At 44.7% G+C, this 18718-nt stretch overlaps 1 protein-coding gene across 1 annotated transcript; it reads right to left on the reverse strand.

The window, feature by feature from the left end:
• Positions 1–6140: 6140 nt before the first annotated feature.
• LOC110484858 (G protein-coupled receptor 55-like) lies at positions 6141–15774 on the reverse strand. Its single transcript, XM_021555813.3, has 2 exons — positions 10647–15774; positions 6141–7170 (listed from the first exon to the last, which is right to left on the reverse strand). Exons 1-2 carry the CDS (start codon positions 10664–10666, stop codon positions 6141–6143), a joined length of 1050 nt encoding a protein of 349 aa, XP_021411488.3. The 5' UTR covers positions 10667–15774.
• Positions 15775–18718: the final 2944 nt, after the last annotated feature.

The raw sequence follows: 18718 nt of genomic DNA on the forward strand, positions 1-18718 counted from the left end.
TGCATGGGTGGGAATTCTCAAGGGAAATCCCATTTCTTGTGCCTCTGGGACGTTCTTTGCCCCATAGGAAGCCGGCCATTGCATGTATCTCCAGAAATGGGGCTTGAAAACCTCACAGAAGCACCAAGTGGGGGTGAGGAGAAGCTAAATAGCAGGATGTGCTTGTTTCAAAACACCTGCATCACGGGCAAGCTCTGAGACTTGCCATGAGGTCTGCAAGCGTGCCCTGCCTCCCCACAGCTCTGCCTTTCCTGCTTTACATGAGTGAGCACGGTGCCCTCCAGTGCAGGCAGAGCTCCCAGGACAGTGGGCATGCTGTGCAAGGCTGGCAGGTGCTGGGTGAGGGGTTTTGCAGTGAAGGGTGTCAGGGGGTGCAAATGAACAATGTGGGTGTCACCCTGGCAGCCCTTTACGGACGTAGAGCAGGTCTGACTCAGTTACTGAGCTCATTCTTGGCAGGATGGGGCCTCACCTCGGAGCAATGGGTGCTGGAGAAAGCAGTGCCATTCCTAGGACCTCTTGGCGAGGCAGAAATGACAGTGATTAAAAAAAGAATGAATTAAAAACCTACAGGTCCAGCATGAATTTGGCTCTGGTGATCCCTCTGTCATGCCATATGCTGCAGTGAGTACTGCCAGAGTTTCTTTTTTTTTAATTATTTTTAATATATATATTTAAAAATGAAATAAATGAAAGCAAAACCTTTTACCAAAGGGGCCAAAGGCAATAAACTGTGCCACTGCAGGAGCAGAGGATCAGCTGGCAGGGCCTGAAGGACAGCAGCTGCTGCCCACCTGGTTCACCTTTTTGCTTCCTGCAGCTGAGAGCGCCTGTGCAGTGGGACTGGGTCTCGCTTTCACATTCTGACTTCCTCACATGAAAGGCACTCGAGAAATGCCACTATTCTTAGTCTTTTCAGGTGTGCCTCGGTGCTAACACTCTTTAGTCTCTGTGCTGGCCTGATGTTCAAAAGATAAATTGCTTGCGTGAACCTGACGTATCCATGCCTTAGGGGTGAGCTTGATTTCTCTGGAGTTTTCCAGCTAACACTGAGGTTACGGAGCTGTGAAAGCTCATTGCATAATGTTTGTGGCAATCAGTTCCTAGGAGTGATTTTCCAATGCAAAAAGCTTTCTTGCAGACAGAAAAGCATTTAATTATGTGCTCAGAAGCAGTACGGGAGCCTTCACTTAATGCTCTTCATAGTCCAGTGTTATATAACTTAAAAAAAATAGGTGGGTTTTGGTTTTGGTTTCTTCTGTTTCCCACACACCTTTACAGGAGATATAGTTTTAGCTGCTTACAAAAAGAGTTTACAAAAGCAGCTGAAGAAAGCCACAATGTGAGAAGCAGTGGCAGAGGGCACAACTTTTAATAGCGCTGGACAGGCACACCCACAGAGCAGCCTGGGGACACCTCTGGGGAGATTCCCAAAATCTTGCCTTGAGCAAGAACAGGGGTCAAAGAGGGGCTTTATGTGCCCCATGTGATTCTTATGCTGGTTTGTGTCTTTGGACTGCAGCACCCCGGGCTGCCCAGGCAGATGCTGTCCCTGACAGCAGGCTCAGCTCAGCCTCTGTGCTCTGCTGCAGCGTCTCTGCTCCTCTTCCTCTGCCTTCCTCCCCCTGCACACACAGCAGCTGAGCAGCAGGAGAAGTTGCTGCACCTTTTGGTCACCGAGCCTTTGCCTGTTCTCTCCAGGCTCTGCTTTTTGGCAGTGCCAGGAGAGCAGCCAGAGCAGTGTGTGTGGAGCTTGTGCTTCTCCACATGTTTAACAAGCACACTAATTTGAAAGCCAGCCAAGCAGCTTTCCCATTTGTACTCTTGTGTAAATGACAGACAGGCAGGTTTCTTTTCAGTTTGCTCAGGGCAGCACATTTCTGCCCCTCTTCCCCCATGGGAAGTCCTTGGGAAACCTTTGGGTGCGTGGCAGCCAAGGTCTCTGGGTCCCCCTGCCCCATAAAGGGAATGTTCAGGCTGCTGTCATTTGCCCCGTGGGGCTGGACAGTCCCTGCAGGCTGGTGGCAGTGTCCTCAGGAGCTGGGGGCTCTGGTGTCTCCTGTGGGGCTGGACAGTCCCTGCAGGCTGGTGGCAGTGTCCTCAGGAGCTGGGGGCTCTGGTGTCTCCTGTGGGGCTGGACAGTCCCTGCAGGCTGGTGGCAGTGTCCTCAGGAGCTGGGGGCTCTGGTGTCTCCTGCTGGGCCTGCCAGTCCCTCAGAGGACGCTGCCTCTGCTGGGCTCTGCTCCTTGTGTTTGGGTGGAAGGATGGAGAGTGTGCCCAAGACTCAGAGAAAGCAATTAGTCTGAAGTGGAAAATTAATGTGAGGGGGAAAACCTCAGCAAAACCACTTTGGTGAGACAGAAGTCTGTACCTCTGAGTAGCCTGGGTTTGTCTTTCGTTTGCATGAGTTGTGGTGTTGCAGAATAACCCCTGAGTGAAATACCCTGGCAGGTTTGGGTCTCTCTGAAGATCAGTTTCAATCTTCAAGCCCATTTCAGCCCCTTGTCACGATCTAGGGGCTGCTCTTCTCACTTTGAAGTTTCCTGAAAACTTGAAATTACTTGATATGACAAACTACTAGAGTGACATTTATTAGGCTTTCTTTGTGGTTGTTCATCCTCGCATGGAAAACTGACTGGTTTATTTTTTTAAGTAATGTATTTAATCCTAGGGAAAAGATGTTGGAGTGGCTCTCCAGGGCCCATCTGGGCTCACTGTGGCCCCTTGTGAGAAGGCAGGAGACTCACAGAGCTTGGATCTAGGCTTGGACCCTTCCTTGGTGCCTTCGAGCTCATAAATCATACATCACAAAAGCACAGGTAAAGTTCATGTATGGAAAAAGTTCATATATTACATCCTCTACTTGCTATTAAACCAGTTTAATTTCCTTTTTTTTTTTTTTTTTGATGTCACTGTTGTTGAAAATCTTTCAGAAGGGACTTCTTAGGATATAGAACTTTTCAAAAAGTCTGGCATTGCTTTGATGCACTTTTATAGCATTAGAAATCAGTTCTGTGCACAAGCAGGGAAATGAAGATGATTAAACCCACCAGGCAAAGGGACAGGAAAAGAATTTGGGGAACAAATCCTGTGTGGTTTTGTCTGCTGGGAGATTTTGTTTGTGTGTTTAAGTTGGGGGTTGGGTTTTTTGTCCAAACTACTTTGTGCTCTTCTGTCTTTCAGTTGTGTGAGTCTGTAAAATACAGCTTGGAGAATCACACTGATGGTTGAACAAATGTGAATTGGAGAATGTTGGAGTAATCAGCCATTGATAAAAATGCCCTCAAGAAAAATCAGCTCTGTTCTATGTTATGGAGGCCTGTGGGATTTGGCCCAGTTGGAGAAGTTTAATTGGATGAAAGAAAAAAATTTGTTTTGTGAATATTTTCACCTGTGGCCTGAAATGGCTGTGTCCAGAAAAATTAATGTTAAACACAGTTCCTCTGTAAGGTCCATGGTTAATTGTGCAATTGTGGTCTTGTCCAATTCACAGAAGAGAGTGGAACTGAAAATGTAATTTTTAAAGGCATTGTTTTTGGTGCTTCTGGTTAGCACTTGATTTTTATTTTTTTCCACTAAGACAGTGCTTCTTTGACTTTGTAATACTGCTGAGGCACTGGGAGGAGACCTGAGTATGTGAGGCGTTCACATGCAGGTTTCCATCACTTTTCTGTGTATTAAAAATAACACCAAGAGAGAAGAAACCACTTCTGCTGCACTGAAGCTTTGTATCGGCTCTGGAAGATTTGTGTTTTTAAAGTGTCAAATGCTTTTCAGTTTTATTCACCAACAAAATTGCTCTGTATCTTCCCAAGCTGTAGAAAGATTCTTATTGCTTTGTCCTGGTATAAAAATAAAACCAACTGGAGATGGTCCAGAGTTAACAGTGGATTTCCCACAGGAGCCTGTGTGTAAAATCCTGATTTAGAAAGAAATGTATTCTTAGCTGCAGGTCAAAGACAGGACTTAAGTGTATTATTTGAATGTAAGTTCATCTTGAAAAGCTGTGAATTGAAAGTGACACCTTCTTGCTCAAAAGACCTGTGCTTTTTTGTACTAAAAATTAGGACTACTGTAACAACCTGTAAAATTAACGCAGCTAGGCTCTTTTCCTTCTTTCTCTTAATTTAATTTTCACTTCATTTCTCAAATTTCAAGCACACCTAGCGAGGCTGCTCTCATTTACTTATACTACAGGCAAAATTCAGACCAATGAAATTATATATAAAAACATTTTAGGCCAACAAAGAAGAGGCACTGGTGGCAATAAATGGGAATAAAACAGTCCAGTTTAATTTCCAGATTCTGCAGTCTGGCTTTGCAGCCAGGAGCACACTGAGCCTTGAGAGCAGTGGCTCACAGTGTCTCCCCACCACTGCCCATTATTGCAGCTTAATTACCCTGACTTTAATAATCCCAGCCTTGCGTGATTGGTCACAATTGCTGCTGCTGATAATTTTTTAGGCAGCTAGTGCAGGTAGAGGAGAATTACATCCTGCTGTCAAGTTGGGAAATTAAAATGTATTTTCAAATCATGCACTTCACATATACAGTTTATTTAGTAAAACTTCTTTCTCACAGACATATTTTATATGCAAAGTAATGTGAAAGGTGCAAAGAAGAAAGGTTAACCCATATTGAAAATCTGTACGTTTCTGAGTGATGGAGGCACTCAATAATGTTTAGAAAATATACTCTTTTGGAAAGCTCTTCCTCTTGCTCCTTTACAGAAAGCAGTGAAGATGATGCTAAAAATATTTTTTTGCCTCAGCTGTGGCCATAGTTTTAGTACTAACAAGATTTAAAATGTTCATAGTCCCACTATAAGATATGTGCAGCTGCCCACTTGCACAGTCAATCATTTCTATGGAAATTGATGGACAGCAAATTGTATTTTCAAAATTGGACCCCTTTCTTTTTAATTTGCTACAGAGAAAAGGTAATTTCTTTTCACATTTTGAATAAATTAATACCTGTCCCAGAAACTTGACTACCAACAGTCTCAGACTATTTTCACAGCTGTTCTAGAAAGGTAAAGAAAATTATTCCTTTTTGTGAAAGTGTTTCTGGCTACGAGCACCAACCATGCCCAGCTAAGGGTTCAAGAAACTCTTGGCTTAAATTTCAACAAAGAAACCTTTAGATCAGAGTCAGAGCCAAACTTGCAAATGGCATTAGGGCGGTGACAGCCCAGAGTGCTGAGCTGAAGAATTCAGGCAAGCCCAGAGACCTTTGGAGAAGTGTACAGTACAAGCTGGAAGGACTTCCCTAAGGAATGAGCTGGACAGAGCTGGTCCAGCCTTCTGGCTGGGAGAGAGGAGATCATCAACCACTCCCTAATCTTCTGTGATGCAGGCCTTTCTTTCTTCATTCCCCTGCTCCAAGAAAGAATGAGAAGACAGGCAGAAGAATTTCATACATATGCTACATTACATCTTTGATAGAAATGTATGATGTAGAAACCCAGTTCGACACATTCAGTCGTTCTTTAAATGTCATATTTGAATGGGTTGTTTTGATTTACACGGACAAAACCTGATTTAAAATTGCAGAAGAAAGCACCAGTGATTCCTCAGCACAGGTAATCAGAAAAGTTTGTTGCTCAGGAATGGCTGGTACCTGAGATAGTCCCTCGAGTTTCTATTTTGGGCAGCAAGTCCTCCATGAAAGAGCAAAAACTGCTGTCCCTCCTAGCAGCCCTGAGCAGTCCAGGATGCTTCCAGGAGGGAGGATTCACTGCTGTCCCAGGCTGCCCAAAGCAGAGGAGCCCCAACAGTGATCTTCTGCAGAGTCAGACTTCTGGCTGCATGCTGCTTTTTAACTGCCAAGATACAGTCTAAATTAGAAAGGTTATGAATAGTTATTTCTAGTTTTGCTCTTAGCAACACCTTTCTGATCACAAATGTAAAGGGAAAACGGGTGCAGCTATGACCAAAGCTGATGTTAAAAGGCATTCCTATGACCTGGTTGGTTTTAGTTTTCCTCTGGCAAGCTTTTCACGTTTGGTAGATACTCTCGAGGCTAATGCTTCTTTTGGGGTTAGTCTGTCAGTTTGATAATGCTGGTTCCTTCATCTAACTTTTCTCTCCTTCATCTTTAAAGGGAATTAAAATATGGAACAGGTTTGCAATCACTGGAAATCATTGTCCTTCTCCCTGTGGCACGGGCCCTGCCACGTCAGGCACAGCACTGTCAGTGTCCTGGCACGGGGCGTTCTCCCAGCGCTGGCAGTGCCATCGCACGGCACAGGGGTTAAGGACAGGACACAGCTCAGTGGCCCTCCTCAGGTGTGCTTTCTTACAGAACTCCTTTGCTGCAAAGTAGTAGAAGATGGCATCGAGGCAGCAGTTCAGGTTGGCAAATGTCATGGACACCTGGAGGAAGAGGCTGATGGCCTGCCTCAGCCTGCAGCTGACGATCAGGTGCTGCCTCACCAGGCACTGCAGCAGGATGCCAAGGTGGACGGGGGTGAAGCACACCAGGAACACCACCAGGTTGATGACGATCACTCGCAACGAGCCGCTCTCTTCCACGCTCTTTTTGGCATGGGTTTTGTGATTCAGAAGAATCCAGATGGTTTGGGCAGAGCAGAAAACCATCACTGCAAGAGGGATCAGAAACCCAAACACTTCCACAGAAACAATGAAGGGCACACTCCACGTCTGGTCTGACATGTTGTGAAAGCATTTAATAGGTTCCTTCTTCTGAAACACATAAATTGGGATGCTGCAGATCCAAGCTGCTGCCCAGATGAAGCAGCAAATCACCACGGCCCACCTGGGGGACTGGTTAGCTCGACCTTCAAAGGGGTGCCTTATGCAGATGTACCTGTCCACGGTGATGCAGACAATGATGAAGATGCTGGTGTAGGTGTTGACGAAGTAAGGAGCCTGTATGAGGGAGCAGAGCAGGCCAGGCACCTTGGTGACAGAGTAGTACAGCTTTGGTGGCAGCGAGAGCAGCAGCAGGATGTCTGCCAGCACCAGGCTGATCATGTACACCGAGGTCTTGGTCTGCTTTCTCCAAAAGCAGCAGAACACAAACAGGGCCAGGCTGTTGAGAACCAGCCCGAGGATGAAGGTGGGGATGGAGAGCCCCAGCTGCAGGCTCCATGCCAAGCTGTTGATGGCTGTAAAACTGCAATTCTCACTGCTGCTGGTCGTTTCTGCCCTGAAATGACAAAGAAAGCAAGATGGAAATGTGTAAGACTCACAGTTAATGCCATGATAACCATAAACCAAGATCCTTTCAAACACAGTTCTAGAATTTTTTGGTCTTGAGCTGGACACTTGGTCAGCCTTGTCTATTACAGAAAGTGAAACCTGTCAAGCACAGAGCTTTCTATTTCCAATTTGACTGGCTTGTTATGTCACAAGGGAGTCTGATTCTCAGGGGAAAGTAGTCAACATCCACTGATTACCATCCCATGGAAGAGAATCCAATTTAGATATTGAAGGGACTGTCTCCTTCTAACATTTATTTTCGAAAACTCTAAAGACTACTGGCTAATTTTAATAATTTGTAGACCTGTTGAAATTTCCCTAGCATATGTGCTTAGTTTTGCTGCTATGCAGAGATTAATGAAATTATTATTCCATATTAAGCTATGTTGATCTGATAGCTGGGATAGCTCTTTTATCTAAATCCTCATGCATCAGTAGCTTTTGCTGATGTGCTTTTACTGCACCCATATTCATATGATGTTTTAGTTTCATACAGTGCTTATATCCAATGCAGTATTTTAAAAGGTCAGTTAAGAATACTGATCTTTTATCTAGGTGCAAAATGAGTAAGCATGTTTTTTCACTTGTGCTTAAATTTCAGCATTGTTTAAATCTGGGGTTAGCAGTTTAAATTTTAACTGATTATCTTAGACAATCCAGATTAGCAAGTGGAAGCCATGACATCTTCATAATGCAATTCTTTAAAAAATTGATTTATCTTGAATGTTATCACTATTTTTAAAAATATACATAGGCTTTAACAAATGATGCCTTAAAAGTGCTTTTTATAACCTCTTTTAATCAAAACCAAAAAAAGCCCTAATAAAGCGTAAGAAATTAGTGACTGAAGTTCCCAGTCCAGTTCAGCCAACCAAGTAGCTCAAGAGAAATTTTAGGAGTAAGTGAAGGTGTTGTAAGAAGAGTTTGATTAAGAGGAGAATCTTTGCTTTGGAGGATGACAAGTGACAGCTCCTAAGCACTGCCAAATGAAGCTAAACTTTGCTAAAGAAACCAAAACCAAAGAGAGAAAGATTTTTTTTTTTGGTGGCTAAAATAAAATATTTTTAAAAAATAGAGAAACAGAGAACAGCTGAGGAGACAGCCTTGCATTTTGCCAACTCTTATACCACTAATTCCATAAGAATTCATTGACATTGTGCTGGAGGTCAGATGTGGGATGGCTTGTGGGAATCAGTGAGTGATAATGGAAATAATTGTATCTGAACACAGAATGCACTCAGAGCTTAACATGCTTCTATTAGTGAAACATTAATTTCCAGCTCAGACTACAGGAAGAACAGGCACATAAAGCTGAAGGTCCAGCCCAGTAGTTGTTATGAGACATGGATGTTATCAGTGTGGCTGGAAAAGGTTCAGTCTAATCTATCTGTTGTAGGAAAGAGTGTCAAATGTGATTAAAGCAATTCTGTAACTGATGAGCCTAAGCTTCATATGGATTTATAAAGAAAATTGCTAAATAAGTCTTTGAGAGCTCTTACCAGACCCTTATCTTTGATGAAGTATCTGCTTTTTCATATAAGGGAAAGGCAGAGGATTTTAAGCACTTGCATTTCAGCAAAGTGTACTAGAAACAAGTGGCCAGCACTAGAAAAAGCAGGGTTTAGAGCAAGGGCTGTTCAGTAGGCAGGGAAATGGGAAATGGTTGTCTGGAGGCTGCTGAGGATTACAAACACACTGGATGGGGTTGTTAAGGGGTGCACAGCACTGAGACTGTCCTTGGCTGTGTGACCCCACTGAAGGAGTGAGGGTCACCTCTGGGGAGGGGCTGGGTGCCACTGTCACCCACAGAGAGCTGGGCAGAGCCCCTGGGCTGGGCGTCACAGCGCTGCAACTCGGGAAACAGAAAAAGGAAAGCTGGATGTTGTCACTGGATTTCTCTGTCAGAAATGAGAGCAAAAGGGAAAACCTTCCTTTGGTCGTCAAGGTGAGGTTAAATCAGCCCATTTGAGCCAGCAATATGTGGCAGCTACTTGGAAAATCACGTTTGTGGTGTGTGAGAAGTGAGAAAATCACACAGAACATGGAGCTGAGTTGGTGCAGTGTGTGCAGGGGCTCACTCTGGGGAGATGCTGCTGTCACCGAGGGGCAGGACAGGGAAAGGGACATGGGAACACAAGCTTTAGTGTGAGCATGGGTGTCCTGTGGCCAAGGGCACCCACCACCTGGGAAGAACATCAGGCAACAGGAAACGTTTTGGGGTAATGACAACACCTGTCAACCCAGCACTTAGTGTCCTTTGTAAATGTATCAGAAACCCGTGCATGATGACTCTTCAAAGTATGAGGTTTGGTGGAGGTGTAGAAGAAGGGATTACAAGTGACCTCAGCCCTGATAAATCACAGTTGTACTAATTATAAAAGAAGAGCCTTGCCCTCAATGCCTGGAAGCTGTGACTAATAAAGATAAGTGTGACAAAAGGTGTGGGTTGGACAGCCAGGGAGAGCCTGGAGGAAGAAGAGGAGCCCGAGGAAGAAGGAATGATCCAGAGAGACTCAAGGAAGAACGAAACAAGGAGGAGAGTTGCTGCTGCAGAAGATCTGCTGTGAGGTCAGTCTGGGTCTGATAGAGTTGGAGCCTGCAGTCATACTCGAGTTAGGAATGACTTGCAGTCATATTCCAGCAGGGATAGCCAGCAGTCAGAGCCTGCCAGAGAAGCCAACAGCAGAAGGGTGCTGTAGTCAGAGTCAGGATGGCTAAGCTCTAAAGAATAAACCAGAACCCTTTTCATGTTATTGAATCAGAGTCTGTGTCTTGGCTCACTTCTACCCCTAGTGTCTGCTGCAACAGTTTGGTGCTACTTTTATTGCACCACTAACTCACCAAATACCTTTTCTGTAGAATTCATTGGTACCGAATTACATGTAGCATTACTCCAGACAATGATTCATTTCAAGAAAAGAGCCTTTAAATTGATAATTGTCTAATTGTCAAAAACACAGTGGTTTTTTATAATTTAATGTCTTGAAAAATTCACATCTTGAGTAATCCGTGGGAATTGTGCAACTCTTCCAGACTAAGTAACGTTTGCTTAGGGTTCACTTGAAGAATCATTTTCATTGACAAATAACCTTGCAGTCATTTCATAAGCATCATCTTTACTGCATTGTCCAAATTATTAGTAAAAGTACTGCTAATACTCATCCTGAAAGATACTGAACTGTACTGGAGACATCTTTCCTACAGAGCAGACACTGATTAGAATCTCAGTGGGTACCACGAATCATACAGAAGTTTCATACTGCTCATGTTTCCTTTGCTTATGAGAAGTTCTTTAGAGGTAGTGTGTGAAGCCTGTTTCCCCCTCCTACGGCCTTGTCTCCCTTTGCTGACGGGTTCACAGAGGAAGTCAAATTACTTCTATTTCAGTCATTCTCAGATTAATCTCTGCAGATTTTTACTTACCACTGACTTGAGTTCTGCATGCTTACAAACAGATTCTTTGATGGGTTCCAATGTTTTTTTCAAATACTAAAGCCAGGATTACAGATCTAGTTTTTCCAGTTCCTTCCTCTCCACCTTCTTAAGAGAGGTACCACGTTTACTCTTTCCCAGTCTTCCGAGAAAAATTTCTGTCTTCAACAGATTTTTTGGAGGAATCTCCTGTGGCTTTAGGATTGTTTCAGATAACTCCTAGAAACCAAAAGATAATGTAAGAACCTGTAATTAACAGTACTGAGGAGAGTGTGCCTTAGCTGGTCCAGCCTCTGTGTGTCGCTGCTCCATTTGGCCTCAGTTTCTCCTGCTGAGGATTTTCCACTTCCTTTGAACTCATTAAATATTAACTGGGTCTTGCCATAGCAGGAGCTTCTGGTTTAGTGAGCAGCAAAGCTGTTCTGACCTAGGAAATGAACAGCAAGGTTTTACAGGAATAGCTCCACTAGGTTTTTTTGCAGTACAGCAGAATTCATGAATGGTTTCCTCTTTGCAGCTTGCACCCGAGTTCATCTGGCTCTAGCTGGTATTCACAGAAATCTGTATGAGAGCACAGGTTAGAGATGTTACACTAAAGATGTTCTTATCCATGAAAGTTTCATTAACAGAAACATGCTTTGTATATATCTATTTCCTAGAACATTATTCATGTTAAATATAAGTTATTCTCTTGTGGATGCACTAGAGAAGAGTAAGATGGTTCAGTGCAAAGAGCAGCAGGTCCTACTCCTTCATCTGTAGTTGGATATTTTCTTACCATTTTTTTCTAAATATTTTGATTATAACAGAATAGATTTATATTTCTCACTAAAGCAGAAATCTCTTGTTCTTCTCTAAGCTAAGCAAAACTATGTTTGAGCTTATTGTTTAAACTTTATAAGTACCAATCATCTAACCAGCTTAAAAACAGTGTCTACAATCACTGCTGCACTAAATTGTTAGAAAAATTAAAGTCGATAACTAAAACAAAATTAAAGTCAATAGCTAATTACTTTACCTGACCCCTGGCAAGCAGATCAGCAGCACTGCTTCAGTCCAGGCTGCTCTACAGAGCACGGGAGTGTTTTCTTACAGACCGTGCCTTACCAGTTTGCTAAGCGGCATAACCAACCACATCCTTCTTTTCTTCTCTTTTTTTTTTTTTTTCCCCGTCTCAAAATATGCTCTATGCCTACTTACATAAGCAAGTGAAGGTGGAAAAAGTGTAAAGATTTGAATCCTCAGCTGTTTCCAGTCAAAATAGGGTGGGGAGCAATTCCTCTCTAAGTCAGGGGGTTTGGCCCGGCCTTTACCTTGTGTGATACAGATGGGAGCTTTGTGAGCTTGTGGTGGCTACCTCCAAATTTAAATTATTCCTTGAGCTGGGGAGGAGCTAGAAAGTGGAAAGTTGTAGGAGAGGTTGTAATAAAAATAGGGTTTCTTCCCCCAGTTTCTGCTCCATTTGCATACTGGAGATCAGTAGTGAAGCACTCGGAGGCTTCTGAGAGGTACAGCTACTTCCACACATGCAGCTGTTAAACTATTTGAGGGCTACGTGCCACTTTTAGCCAGTTCAGGTGTGTGATTCATAACTGCAGGCTGGCAAACAAATGTTTATCTGTGAGAGGACTGAGGTGCACGGAGCAGCAAAGGAGTGCCTTACATGTGAGCCACACATGAGCCAAACACACTTTTCTTGAGATGAGCTCCAAGGCTTTCTGGAACCTCTCTGGCTGAAGTGTGAAACTCACTTGTTAGTGCTGACAGCCCCTCTCGTGACTTGTGGACATGCTGCAACCCTTTGCAGAAAAATACAGGAAGAAATGCAGCTCTAATTGACAGTTTTCAAATTGCAGCCTGGCTTTGAAGGTAATTTCATGGTAATTTCTTTCTGGAGAAAAAGTAGCATCAGCATTCATACCACAGGAGTAGGAGAAGAAAAAAACCCTGCAACTTTCTCCTTGTCTCCAAATGGGATTTGGAAAGAAAAAAAAAAGCAGAACACCAAACAAAGCTTAGGTAAACCTCCTCAGAAAATTGTGTGGCAGAGGAAATGAAGGCAATATGATTCATAGCATTTCAGAAACATATTCTGGAATTGGGAGGTTTCAAGGGCTTTGCAACTTCTGTCTTCTCAGAACTGTGGTCTGCCTTCAACTCAGCAACAGACTGAAATGAATTTGGAGTCACAGAAAGAGACTTAAGAGTGCAACTAAATATTAGCAGAAAGCAAACATCCTACAATTGAGTGACTTTTGAACAAGTTATTCTGTGCCATGTTGCAGCTGAAATAGGATTGCTTCTTTAAACTTCTTGCCACAGGCATCCTCCATGAAAAATGAATGGAATACTTTGTGCTGCCTTCTCTGCCAGCACTAGCTTCATTCCTTGTGGCTCTGTGAACTTCCCACTTAGTGCCACTGGATACATCAGACCTAGACAAAAAAATCAGCATTTCTGCACACATCAGCTGTATGTTTGCTAAGCTGGCAATTTTTTTGTGATACATGTGGGTTCACCACTCATAGGTGAGTAAGTCATTTATTGGTGTGCACATAAATCCTTTTGCAAGTTGGCTTTTTTGGCTTGAATGAGGACAACTTCCATCTAGAGCATATTTAATGAGGGCAAGTTCTGAATGACTCAGTCCCAGGCTGGCAGATACATTATTGGCTAAGAAATTAAGGCTTGTTTCCCCCATCCCTGGTGAATGCTTTTGGAGTTTCTCAGGTGCTAACATGAAAATGTCCAGCAGGAATTATTTCATTGAGTCCTTTGTGCTCCAGTGCCTTTTCACCCAGCAGTGCTGCTGATAAATGCTGATAAATGCTGTGTTTTGGGGATCCAGGTGGCTGCATGGCTCTGAGGTTTTCAACGGGAAGGAGAAGGACTTCAGTTTTTTTAAATTAACCAATAAAATGCATTGGGTGTATGTTTTTTGTGCTACCTAGAGACAGGAATCTTAACAACTTTATCTGTTTCCCAGTATTAAGTTCCAGCTAGCAAATGAATAGTGGCTGGAAGAACCATAATCCAACTGATAGGAAGGGTATGACCAAAAAATTCATAATGTTCAAAGGTGAGTAGGGTTGGTTGGTTGGTTGGTTTGTTGTTTTTTGGAGTTTGCTGAACTTTCTCTACTTTTTATCCTCTTGGTGCCATAAGTGCTGCTTTTGCTAAGTCAGGCACCAGCATTTGCTGTTTTCAAGGAATAAAACTTCTCTTTCACAGGAAACATGTTCATACAGTGCAAAACCACTTTCATTTGCATCACACCAACATGAATTCTTCTGATCTTCTTAAGTGGAAAATATAGCAGCTTTGAGGTCCAGCTTTCACAAATGCCTGAATTATTTGTTTGCTTATACTTAATGGCCAGAATGGAATGAGTTGGGCTCCAGATCTAGATTTAGGATGCTCAAATGCAAATTAATCAAAATTCAAAGGAAGGGTCCATGTGTTTCTGGGCCGTTCTGAATGAATGTGTGATTTGTTCTCCCAGACAGATGTAAAATGTCATCTCAGATAACAAGACTTAAATATCCAGAGTAAAATGAGTCAGGAAAAGACATTGCTCAGAGAGAGCTGGGAGCTGAGTAACAAGCTGTCCTTGTCCTTGGGAAGAGTGCTGCATGCAGTGGGGAATTGGAAAGCTGATGAACTTAGACACCTGGCTCTAAGGTGTCTTTTATGCTGTGCTGTGAATGGTTTCTGATATTTTGATGTGTTTTTAAAGGCATCAAAGACTGCACAGCCACAGTGAGTTAAGCCAACAAGTCTTGTTCTGAGCAGGCTACCACAGCCTGCAAACCCAAAAGGGATTTGCTGCCTTCTTGTAAGAGGGGAGATCCTGGAGACTTCATCTAACTCCAGCTGAGCAGCAGAAACACCCTGGAAAGGAAAATGCCAAAAGCTTATGATGCCCTCAGCTACCTGAAGATGTACTGTGATGTTCTTTCTGTCTAAGGAGCAAGTAAATAAAAGAACAAGCTTAATTTTCAGTGGTGTCTTAAAAATTGTTGTTTGCACTTGTGTTGGAGTAGAATTGTGCTTATCTGGAAACCTTCCACTCCACACTAGTGCTCAGTACCTCTTCTTCACCTTCCAAAGCAGCCAAAGCCTAACAAACAGTGAGCTATCTTAACTGTGCAGCTGGGAGCTTTGAAAAGCTCAGGGGTTGTGTTTTTTCTCATGGAGCCATTTTTTTTGAGTTCAGGAGACTGCAAAACTTGAAGCCAGAAAACCTGGGAACTGCTGTATTTTACAGGGAACAACCAGACTCAGCCTCCTCAAGATGAGGCAAGGACTTGAAGGCAGCCCAAATGGAGCAAAAAGTATAGTTTTTTTGAGCTGGCCAGATATGAGAGTAGGCTTATTTCTACATCTGAGAAACCTTACAAAGGCTTGTCAGGGTTGTGTGATGAGAGAAAAGGAACTGGGCAGCCTGGTGAGCAGCCAGCCTCACACTAATAGGGTTGAGTGAGCAAAATTATGGTCCAGAATATCTTCAGCTGTGCCTGACTCAAAAGTTCACCACCAGGACAGCAAGCATGCACGGTGCCATCTCCTTAGTAACTTCAGATGCCCACAGTCCCCAGCTGATGACCCCATTTTCCAGTTCAGTTTTGTCTTCCAGAGGCTACAAAGCCAGCTGGACATGGCCAGAGCCAGCCAGGTGCCAGTGAGCACATGTGCCTCGTGGCCAGTCCACTCCTCCTCTAGGCAGGGACAGAATAGCTTGTGTGTGGCCAAAGCAAAGCTGGGGGGCTTAGCACCAGGCTAGAAATGTTTCTTGAGTGTTCATAGGAAGAGGCAGCCAGTAGAGCTGCAGGTTCAGCTTTAGTGAAACAGTGCAAGAATAGACACAGAGCTTCCTGCACCCCTGAGCTCTGCAGTCTGCCCCAGGGCTCCCAGCACTGCCACCTGTGCCAGCTGCAGGGCAGGGGGCTCTGGGCTGCTGCTGGGGCAGTGCTGTGCCCCCTGAGCCGTGGCACTGCCAGCGGGGTGTGCCTGACCCCAGGCTGGCGTGAAACTGCCAGCCAGTCTCCTCCTCAGCCAGGGGAAGGAAGGAGCTGCTGCTTAGGATGGTGGGCATACAAGCCCAGCAGCTGTGCAGAAGCCCACCCAGCTCCCAGCAGGCCTCCTGAGCACTAAGGCTGCTGGGGGAGCAGTAAACAGGACATTCACCTGCTCTGCCCACCACTCCAGTGCCAGTGCCTGCTTGTTGCACACTATTATTTTTCCTGACACAGGCAGTGATCAGATCAGAGTTGTGCAATGCTCACCCATCTTCACCATATAAACTCTGATAAGTGATGTTATCTAGATTTTTTTCCTATAGAAAACATTTTCTTCTCAGCCTTTGCAGGGCACTGGGGAAACACAAAATGAAAATTATTTCCTTTGCATTTTCATTCCTCCATTCACTACCAGAGTGCAGCAGTACCAGCAGTACAAGTGCCCAGCCACCACTGCAGGCTGGCACAGGAAAGGAGCAGCAGTGCAGGGCACACTCGTGCTTTGCACACTCATTCCTGTACTTCCCACAGCCAGCCTGGCACCAGGGCTGGGAGCTGCCTCATCTGCAGGGCTTCTGCACTCTTGATGCACAACTTTCTGAAAGACTCAGTTCTGTTGAACGCCTTGCTTTGAGAAGGAGTTGACTTGTGTGGCAAGCACATTTTTTCCATTTCCTTCAGCTTTTACTCATGCATCCCTCCCCAGTGTAGGGACTGGCTTTTCTGGAAAGAAAGCCCTACTCACTCAAGCCTGTAATTGCAATGGATAAGTGTCAAATGAAGACCCCGGACTGGCTTAAAAGGAATATTTTCCAGACCTGAGCTGTGTCCTGTTTCATTAACGCATGCCATCTGTGGGAGTCCAGGGCTTCCCTCTGGCTGCCCTGGCAGGTCTGGGACCCTGGCAGGGGTCAGGAACCCCCCTGGACAGAGCCCCCAGAGACACTGGCTGTGATCTCTGGCCATGCAAAAGAGTTTTCAATCCTACAGCATGAATTACCAGCTCTGAGTGTTTGATATAAGGAATAATTAAGTGTGGCACGGGTGCAAAAGTAAAATTTTAGGATTCTAGATGAGGGGTCCAAAGGGGACAAGATGGAGGAAATTGGGTGTGTCTTGTCCTTTTTCTCCTTCTTCATGCCCTCCATGTCTCACTGTGGTGTTGGCATTTTTCTGTTGGTTCAGGCTGGGGACACACTGTCCAACGTAGGTGACAGATATTGGCACGTTCTTGTAAATCCAGCCCAGGGAGTTTCTGGTATTTAATGTTTGTAACATCCCACTGAGGGCAGAGCCCCACACACTGCCCTGCAGGACAGAGCTGGGCAGGGCAGCAGAACATGTGAGAGATCAACAGAATAAACAACCTGGAAACCAGCACAGAACAATTATGGCTTCTGCTTTGGCAGCGGGGCTGACAGACAGAGACTTTCTACAATCTCAGAATCATCAATACCCCAGATTCTGACAGCCATCTTTGCACTGGGGGGCCTTTCCCATTTTAGCTCATGTGCTGCCCTGCACGTTCAGCTGTTCTAAGAGTAGAGCAGCAATAAGGTGCCTGTCAAAGGACAGCAGGGAAGTGGGACAGTTCTGGTCCCTCACAGCATGGCCAGAGTGGTTCCTGTCCCAGCTGAGGCTGAGTGAGCTGCCAGCTGAGGGCTGTGTCCCACCTGGCCATGGCAGCCACACACCCACAGCTCTCCTCTTGCCTGGCTTGGTTCCCGTGGTTTCTGCAGGCAGTGGCAATCCTCCATCCCAGCCCAGGGCACTGCCAGGGTGTGCCTGTCCCTGTCCCCAGCCCGTGTCCCCTAACCTGGCACTGAGATCTAAGGGCATGAGAACTGCTGCCAGCACTGCTGCTGTCCCAAGGTCCACACAGCTCCCAAAGTCCCAGTTTGAACCATTGGGTGGCTTAGCATGGAGAGTGAGTGTGGCTGAGAGAGAGGGGAAAATAGCTGCAGGAGACGCTGGGAGGGATCCCCACCTCTGCTTCAGCGCCTCAGTTTGGGCAGTGCTGGTGCTGACAGGAGAACTGCTGCTCGACAGTGCCATCTTTGGGGACTTCATGTCCATGAGATGCCATGACCAGTTCTTGCCTTTTCTTTTATATGCCTTTTGTGTATTCTCAGTGCTCAGTAGCATGCACACTTGTTATTCCTTAAGTCTGATAATTTATCATAATCCTGGTATTTTGCTAGCCCAGGATACCAAACACCCTAAAGGCACCTGGAGGCCAGAAAACCCTGAGCTGTCTTGAGAAACCAAGGTCCCCCCTAAGACACATCCTGTAAATTAGGATTAGGCCCATCCAGGGAAGAGTGCTTTGGGATGGAGGAATATCATGCTATTCATCAAGCCTCTCATTCAGGTAACTTCGTTAGCTCTGCTGATTTGTAGAGGCTATAAAATTGAGTGTGTGATCCATCAAGTGTGTGCATTTCAGTGTGCTCCACCTTGGCAAAGCAGTGCACCATAAGGATCCTCATTAAATACCAAGATAAAGACCCTTTATCCCCTAACTATGCCTTGCTCTTAATTTTAAGACCAGAGAAAAGGCATCTCATGAGTTGGACAAGAGGCATCAGAGTGGAACTTGACTCCTCCTTGGTGTGGTGCCCTCTCTCCCCATGTGTATATATGAAAAAACACGTGTGTGCATTTGTGTAAGAATTGATAGCATAATGACTTAGTAGCAGCTGTTACACTGCACATGTGGGTTATTTTATGAGCTCTATTTTGTTCTCATCTCTCCTAATCTGTCTGGCTGAACACTTTATTTCAGTAGGATAGCCAGCCTTTGAGACCTTTGAGAGAGAGAACTTTGTTTTATGCTGCTGAAGAAAATGTCCCTTTGTGAAGACATGGCTTTGTCTGTCCTCCTTTGGAAAGGGCAACTGAGCAAGCTTCCTTATTTATTCCACTGCAGAAGTGGTCTTTGCCTCAAAGATAATTGGCCATCCTCAAATCTGGCATCAGAAGAGAACAGTAATGGGGGTAAGCTCAATCAGTTGCAGCTTGTTTCCCCTTTCTATGTGGATTTTC

The sequence above is a fragment of the Lonchura striata genome, chromosome 9 (genome assembly GCF_050655825.1).
Source record: "Lonchura striata isolate lonStrDom1 chromosome 9, ASM5065582v1, whole genome shotgun sequence".
In the NCBI taxonomy this organism is placed as follows: Eukaryota; Metazoa; Chordata; class Aves; order Passeriformes; family Estrildidae; genus Lonchura; species Lonchura striata.

What these genes read in the sequence shown, in the direction of transcription:
- LOC110484858 (XM_021555813.3), bottom strand. Translation starts at nt 10,666, where the DNA reads ATGCAGAACTCAAGTCAGTG. An exon ending in ATGCAGAACTCAAGTCAGTG is followed by an intron (nt 7,171 to 10,646) that starts GTAAGTAAAAAT and finishes TTGTCATTTCAG; the next exon opens with GGCAGAAACGACCAGCAGCA.